The 8461-nt window shown below is 52.0% G+C and overlaps 1 protein-coding gene across 1 annotated transcript in view; it reads right to left on the bottom strand.

The window, feature by feature from the left end:
• Positions 1-1476: 1476 nt before the first annotated feature.
• The window catches only part of LOC144487262 (X-ray repair cross-complementing protein 5-like), a 35811-nt gene continuing 28826 nt past the window's right edge, over positions 1477-8461 (bottom strand). The window contains exons 8-11 of the mRNA XM_078205345.1: positions 8009-8170; positions 5257-5386; positions 4781-4881; positions 1477-1706 (exon numbers count right to left, since the gene is read on the bottom strand). Coding sequence (XP_078061471.1) covers positions 1477-1706; positions 4781-4881; positions 5257-5386; positions 8009-8170 — 623 coding nt within the window. The remainder of the gene's footprint in view (positions 1707-4780; positions 4882-5256; positions 5387-8008; positions 8171-8461) is intronic.

Genomic DNA, 8461 nt, shown 5'->3' with positions numbered 1-8461 from the left:
GAGTGTTTTGAGGAAGTGACAAAAACGGTTGATGAAGGAAGGGCCGTGGATGTCATCTATATGGATTTCAGTAAGGCATTTGACAAAGTCCCACATGGCAGGTTGGTTCAGAAGGTTCAGGCTCATGGGATACAAGGAGAAGTGGCTAGATGGGTGGAGAATTGGCTTGGCCATAGGAGACAGAGGGTAGTGGTCGAAGGGTCTTTTTCCGGCTGGAGGTCTGTGACCAGTTGTGTTCCGCAGGGCTCTGTACTGGGACCTCTGCTATTTGTGATATATATAAATGATTTGGAAGAAGGTGTAACTGGTGTAATCAGCAAGTTTGCGGATGACACGAAGATGGCTGGACTTGCAGATAGCGAAGAGCATTGTCGGGCAATACAGCAGGATATAGATAAGCTGGAAAATTGGGCGGAGAGGTGGCAGATGGAGTTTAAATGCGAAGTGATGCATTTTGGAAGAAATAATGTAGGGAGGAGTTATACAATAAATGGCAGAGTCATCAGGAGTATAGAAACACAAAGGGACCTAGGTGTGCAAGTCCACAAATCCTTGAAGGTGGCAACACAGGTGGAGAAGGTGGTGAAGAAGACATATGGTATGCTTGCCTTTATAGGATGGGGTATAGAGTATAAAAGCTGGAGTCTGATGATGCAGCTGTATAGAACGCTGGTTAGGCCACATTTGGAGTACTGCGTCCAGTTTTGGTCGCCGCACTACCAGAAGGACGTGGAGGCGTTAGAGAGAGTGCAGAGAAGGTTTACCAGGATGTTGCCTGGTATGGAGGGTCTTAGCTATGAGGAGAGATTGAGTAAACTGGGGTTGTTCTCCCTGGAAAGACGGAGAATGAGGGGAGATTTAATAGAGGTGTACAAGATTATGAAGGGGATAGATAGGGTGAACGGTGGGAAGCTTTTTCCCAGATCAGAAGTGACGTTCACGAGGGGTCACGGGCCCAAGGTGAGAGGAGCGAAGTATAACTCAGATATTAGAGGGATGTTTTTTACACAGAGGGTGGTGGGGGCCTGGAATGCGCTGCCAAGTAGGGTGGTGGAGGCAGGCACACTGACATCGTTTAAGACTTACCTGGATAGTCACATGAGCAGCCTGGGAATGGAGGGATACAAACGATTGGTCTAGTTGGACCAAGGAGCGGCACAGGCTTGGAGGGCCGAAGGGCCTGTTTCCTGTGCTGTACTGTTCTTTGTTCTTTGATAAACTGCGGTGTTGAGTTAATAGTGCTTGCTTTGTTTAACTCTAAAATACAATAAAGTTTGTTTTTATTTGAAAAAGTTGAAATCTAGTGACGTAGTTCTGTCAGGTAATTATGGTCAGTTAATTCTCTATAAATGTTCCTAACAGGGTTGTAAGAAATTACAGCGGCCACTACACTTCACTGACTGTAGTGTTTTACAATGTCCTGAGGAAAGGCGCTGAAGAAATGCAATTCTTTGTTTCTTTTGGCGACCAGCTGGTTCAGTTCTGAGAGAATTGAGCAGAGATTTCCGTGTCCGTGTGGCTCACTTGTATCCCACGCGGAGCATTTACTGACACAACATTTAATTTGCTCCCCTTGCCGCAGTACTCACTGAGCTTCCTCTTCTGTTGGCTCTTTGCACCTGGGTTATAGCCCGGGGGATAAACCAGCTCCAGGAACTCCTCTGCCAGCTGTCCGATTCTCCTGTCCATAACATCATTCTTTGGCACTGTGTGGGGAAAAGACGATTTCCCCTATTACGCTCCTCTATCAAAGTCATTTATTTGCACCTCTCCAGCTTCCTCTCCCCCCCCTACCCCCAGCATCCCCCCCTCTCCCCCATTTCCCCTCCCGCGGCTTTCCCTCTCCAGCCCACCTTCTCCACCTCTCTACCTTTCCTCCTCCCCCACAGCACCCCATCGGCTCCCCATCTCCCCCCGGTTCCCTCTCTCTCCCCCAGCTCCCCCTCTCTGCCCCCCAGCTCCCCCTCTCTGCCCCCCAGCTCCCCCTCTCTGCCCCTCAGCACAGATTCACAGAATCCTACAATGCAGAAGAGGCCCATCGGCCCACCAAATCTGCACTGATGCATGAAAGGCCCTGACCTGCCCACCTAATCCCACTTGCCAGCACTTGGCCCATAGCCTTGAATGTTATGACGTGCCAAGTGCTCATCCAGGTACTTTTTAAAGGATGTGAGGCGTCCCGCCTCCACCACCCCCCCAGGCAGCGCATTCCAGACCCTCACCACCCTCTGGGTAAAAACCTTTTTCCTCAAATCCCTCTTAAACCTCCCACCCCTCACTTTTAACTTGTGTCCCCTCGTAACTGACCCTTCAACTAAGGGGAACAGCTGCTCCCTATCCACCCTGTCCATGTCCCTCATAATCTTGAACACCTCAATCAGGGCACCCCTCAGTCTTCTCCGCTCCAGAGAAAACAACGCAAGCTTATCCAACCTTTCTTCATAACTTAAATGTTCCGTCCCAGGCAGCATCCTGGTGAATCTCCTCTGCACCCCCTCCAGTGCAATCACGTCCTTCCTATAAGGTGGCGACCAGAACTGCACACAGTGCTCCAGCTGTGGCCTCACCAAAGTTCTATACAACTCCATCATGACCTCTCTGCTTTGTAATCTATACCCCGATTGATAAAGGCGAGTGTGCCATATGCCTTTTTCACCACCCTATTAACCTGCCTTTCCACCTTCAGAGATCTATGGACAAACACGCCAAGGTCCCTTTGTTCTTCGGAACTTCCCAGTGTCAGACCTTTCACAGTATACTTCCACCCTCTCCCCACCCCCACTCCCCATCTCCACCCCCACCTCTCCACCCCAATTCTCCCTCCCCCCAGCTCCCCCTCTCCAACCCTAGGTCACCCCCTCTCCCCCCCCTCCCCCCACCCCCAGCTCCCCCTCGCTCCCCCCCCCAGGTCCCCCTCTTCCCCCCCCAGCTCCCCCTCTTCCCCCCCCAGCTCCCCCTCTTCCCCCCCCCAGCTCCCCCTCTCCCCCCCCAGCTCTCCCCGCCCCAGCTCCCCCTCTCCCCCCCGCCAAGCTCCCCCTCTACCCCCCCCAGCTCCCCCTCTCCTCTCCCCCCCAAGCTAACCCTCTCTTCCCCAGCACCCCCTCTCTCTTCCCCAGCACCCCCTCTCTCTTCCCCAGCACCCCCTCTCTCCTCCCCAGCACCCCCTCTCTCTCTTCCCCAGCACCCCCTCTCTCTTCCCCAGCACCCCCTCTCTCTTCCCCAGCACCCCCTCTCTCTCTTCCCCAGCACCCCCTCTCTCTTCCCCAGCACCCCCTCTCTCTTCCCCAGCACCCCCTCTCTCTTCCCCAGCACCCCCTCTCTCTTCCCCAGCACCCCCTCTCTCTTCCCCAGCACCCCCTCTCTCTTCCCCAGCACCCCCTCTCTCTTCCCCAGCACCCCCTCTCTCTTCCCCAGCACCCCCTCTCTCTTCCCCAGCACCCCCTCTCTCTTCCCCAGCACCCCCACTCTCTTCCCCAGCATCCCCTCTCTCTTCCCCAGCACCCCCTCTCTCTTCCCTAGCACCCCCTCTCTCTTCCCCAGCACCCCCTCTCTCTTCCCTAGCACCCCCTCTCTCTTCCCCAGCACCCCCTCTCTCTCGCCCCCAGCATCCCCTCTTTCTTCCCCAGCACCCCCTCTCTCTCGCCCCCACTCCCCTCAGCTGCCCTTCTCCAACACGGTAAGAAGTTTAACAACACCAGGTTAAAGTCCAACAAGTTGATTTGGTAGCAAATGCCACTCGCTTTTGGAGCGCTGCCCCTTCATCAGCTGGAGCTCAACACCCCCAGCTCCCCCTCCCCGCCAGCTCCCCCTTTCCCTGCCAGCTCCCCCTCTCCCCCCAGCTCCCCCTCTCTCCCCCCTGTCTGCTCCTCCCCCCAGCTCTGCCCCCACCTCCCCTGAGCTCTGCACCGCCCCCCCCCCCACCCCGAGCTCCCTCTTATTAACAGTGGAGGAATAATACAGCAGCTGGTCTTTTTCCTTCAGCAAGTTTATTCTACATACAGCTCAGTACAGATACAAGCTCCTCTGATTCCCCCACAGTATCTGTTCCTGCTGTGTCCATTTATACTCTTTCAGAGGTTGAGTCAATAACCATCGCCTGTCTTCAATAAGGCAATTACTGTAATTGCCACAATATGCATTTGCTGATACACTGACTCTCCTCTCCGCATCCCCCAGCTCCCCCACCCTAACCCCCCCCACTTTGCCATATTTCTCCCCTCTTCATGCCCCCAGCAACCCCTCTCTGCCCCCCAGGGAGCATTACAACTGGATTCAACAATTACCCAATATTCATACCCGCCCCGGGGCCCTGAATCCAATGGGAAATATTCCCGATATACTGCTCTGTTACAGACTACGTGTGAAAGCTGGGCTTTTTTCGTCTTTACAATCACTATCTTATCATAATCACTATCATTCCTTATCATCATCAAGGACCCCACGCACCTCGGACATTCTCTCTTCCACCTTCTTCTGTCGGGAAAAGGTCTGAGGTCACGTACCAACCGACTCAAGAACAGCTTCTTCCCTGCTGCTGTCAGACTTTTGAATGGACCGACCTCGCATTAAGTTGATCTTTCTCTCCACCCTAGCTATGACTGTAACACTACATTCTGCACTCTCTCCTTTCCTTCTCTATGAACGGTATGCTTTGTCTGTATAGTGCGCAAGAAACAATACTTTTCACTGTATGTTAATACATGTGACAATAATAAATCAAATCAAATTAATTCCTTTTGCTGCTGGGCAGTGGGTACGAGCTGTACAGCAGGATACTCACGTGTCAAATCTTCAACTTCTTCCGGTTCCTTCAAATCGAGGGCCAGTGCCTCCAGATTACGGAAATGCCGCTGAATAACCGGATTCTCAAAGCTCTCTGGCCTAATCCAGAGGGATAGAAATGGTCACCATTTTATTTTAAGGAGAATTTGCAGAAATTTCCTGTTCATCTGCACAGGGGAAATCATAGAAATCCTACAGTGCAGGAGGAGGCCATTCAGCCCATCGAGTCTGCACCGACAACAATCCCACCCCAGGTCCTATCCCCGTAACCCAATGTATTTACCCCGCTAGTCCCTCTAATCTACACATCTGGGTCACTGAGGGGCAATTTAGCACGGCCAATCCCGCACACCTTTCAGACTGTGGGAGGAACCCGGAGGAAACCCATGCAGACACGGGGAGAACGTGCAGACTCTCCGCACAGACAGTGATCCCCTAAAGGCGCAGAAAGTATCGCTGGAACCTCCGACTGACCTGTATTTAAACCGGAGCTTCTGCACCACTGATTTCATCTTCTTGATCTGATCCTCGCTGGCCACTCGCTTCTCCGTAAAGCCGATCTTCCTGACATCGTCGGCATAATGCAAAAAAATCAGGTGGAATCCTGATGGGAAAACAATACTTTTTGTTTTGTTTGTACCAGGAATCGGTGAGCATTTCACACGTCCACTCTGCCCGACTCAGGAGTTGCGTTTGATGGGATGACCTGGGATGAACATTCGCGTTTTTGCAGAAATCAGGTCAAAGCTACGACTAGTAAAGTTTTAAAGTTTAAAGTTTCAAAGTTTATTTTATTAGTGTCACAAGTAGGTTTACATTAACACTGCAATGAAGTTACTGTGAAAATCCCCTAGTCGCCACACTCCTGTTCGGGTACACTGAGGGAGAATTTAGCACGGCCAATCCACCCTAACCCGCACGTCTTTCAGACTGTGGGAGGAAACCGGAGCACCCGGAGGAAACCCACGCAGACACGGGGAGAACGTGCAAACTCCGCACAGAGAGTGACCCAAGCTGGGAATTGACCCAGGTCCCTGGGTGCGTGTGTGAGTGGGGATTGCAGCTCTGTGGGGTGTTTGGATTCTTTGCGTACTTCAATGCTTTTCAGACGTGACAGAAAACTGCGGTCCCCACATCCCTCGGAGGTGGATGTTAACGACCCTGTTTTGAAGAGCAGCAGGGGAGTTTTCCTTGGTGTCTCGGCCAGTATTCATCCCTCAATCAACATCGCTTAAAAAACTCTGCCTATCGTCAGGTTACTGTTCCCAGGGAGGAAACCACAAGTGAAGACCCACGTCTAAAATCACTGCACTGCCAATGTAATGCAGGACTACAGCGATGGTAAATGATTCATTGAATGACACTGCATAGAAGCCATTCAGCCCATAATGGCTATACTGGCTCTTTGAAAGAGCTTATCCAATGCGTCTCAAGAGCCTTCTCTTTCCCCCAGCCCTGCAATCTTTTCCCCTTTATAGATTGGATCAATTTCCTCTCAGCAGTTATGATGTAATCTTCAATTTTCATCCACCCACTGTAACATGTATCCGCTGTAACTCTGAACTATAGAAATCTGAAGTTAGTTCATCTGAGTCCAAGCCCAGGCTGTGGTGCTATCTTTCTCTTACGTTGATCTTTCCCTACACCCCGAGCTGTGACTGTAACACTACATTCTGCACTCTCTCCTTTCCTTCTCTATGAACGGTATGTTTTGTCTGTATAGCACGCAAGAAACAATACTTTTTACTGTAGACTAATAAATGTGACAATAATAAATCAAATCAAATATCTGGTTTCAGTTCCTCTCTGCATTGGAGCTGCACACAATCAGCCAGGCTCCACTGTGTGTATATATGTGTGTGTACGTGCGGTGTGCGCGTACGTGTGGTGCGCGCGTGTACGTGTGGTGCGCTTGCACGTGTGGTGTGCGCGCGCACGTGTGGTGTGCGCACACGTGTGGTGCGCGCGTACGTGTGGTGTGCGCACATGTGTGGTGCCGCTTGTACGTGTGGTGTGCGCTTGTACGTGTGGTGCGCGCTTGTACGTGTGGTGCACGCTTGTACGTGTGGTGTGCGCGCGTACGTGTGGTGTGCGCACATACGTGTGGTGCGCGCGTATGTGTGGTGCGCGTGTATGTGTGGTGCGTGCGCGTACGTGTGGTCGTGCGTGTACGTGGGTGCGTGCATGTACGTGTGGTGCGTGCATGTACGTGTGGTGCGTGCATACGTATGGTGCGCGCATACGTGTGGTGTGTGCATATACGTGTGGTGCGTGTGTACGTGTGGTGTGTGCGTGTATGTGTGGTGCGCGTGTACATGTGCTGTGTGCGTGTACGTGTGGTGTGTGTGTGTACGTGTGGTGCACGCGTACGTGTGGTGTGTGCGTGTACGTGTGGTGTGTGCGTGTACGTGTGGTGTGTGTATACGTGTGGTGCACGCGTACGTGTGGTGTGCGCGTATGTGGTGCGCGCTTGTACGTGTGGTGTGTGCTTGTACGTGTGGTGTGCGCACGTATGTATGGTGCGCGCGCGTACATGTGGTGTGCGCGCGTACGTGTGGTGTGCGCGTGTACGTGTGGTGCGTGTGTATACGTGTGGTGTGTGCGTGTACGTGTGGTGTGTCTGTGTACATGTGGTGCGTGTGTGTATCTGAGATGTGTGTAAATGTGTGCTGTGTGTGTACGTGTGGTGTGTGTACGTGTGGTGTGTGAACATGTGATGTGTGTACATGTGATGTGTGTACGTGTGGTGTCTGTACGTGTGGTGTGTGTACATGTGATGTGTGTACATGTGATGTGTGTACGTGTGGTGTGTACGTGTGGTGTGTGTACGTGTGGTGTGTGTACATGAGATGTGTGTACATGATGTGTGTACGTGTGGTGTGTGTACATGTGATGTGTGTACATGTGATGTGTGTACGTGTGATGTACGTACGTGTGGTGTGTATACGTGTGGTGTGTATACGTGTGGTGTGTATATGTGTGGTATGTGGTGTGTGTGTGCGGGTGTGTGTGTGTGTGTGGGGAAGGTGAGTGGGGGTAGGATAGGCAACAGCTACGATGCCCTCCATAGACAAATAGTGTGTGAATAATTATCATCTGTGGCCAGGCAGAAAAGGTGCCAGAGATTCTGTGGCACTGGTGTGACCATAACTCAGTCAGAAAGGAGAGACAAATCAAGTGTACTCACCCAGTCAGTGAGCGATCCGAGAGAGACAGTGTCACTGACCTGGAGGGATGGTCTGCACTTTCTGATCATCCAGTGCCTCCTCCTGTGGGACCAACGCCACAAATCGGGGTGGGGTGTTCCTCCGGGGAGTGTAGCGGCAAACAGCATACACGTCCTTCTCCAGGCACTTGGTGAGCAGTGCGCTGAATAAAGTGGTGCTTCCTGTTGGGAATGTGAAACATAAACACAGCTCAGAACAATAAGCACCTGGCACCAGGGCTGGCCCAAAGGCTGCTGGAAAGGACCAGGGGGGCTGACCTCTCTGAGCTGCTTAGCAAGTGGCGACGATAAAGTCAAATTGTTACTTCATCCCCTATAACACGATAGAATTCTTCATCAAGGTGGACAGTGAGGGAGTTGATTTTGAGACTAGGGTCCTGAATCTTAATAAAGGAAACTACGATGAATATGAGGCACAAGTTGGCTTTGATAGATTGGGAAATGTTATTTAAG

The sequence above is a fragment of the Mustelus asterias genome, unplaced genomic scaffold, assembly GCF_964213995.1.
Source record: "Mustelus asterias unplaced genomic scaffold, sMusAst1.hap1.1 HAP1_SCAFFOLD_682, whole genome shotgun sequence".
Taxonomy (NCBI): Eukaryota; Metazoa; Chordata; class Chondrichthyes; order Carcharhiniformes; family Triakidae; genus Mustelus; species Mustelus asterias.
The sequence above is the reverse complement of the archived record's forward strand: the minus strand, read 5'-3'. Positions and strand labels throughout refer to the sequence as shown.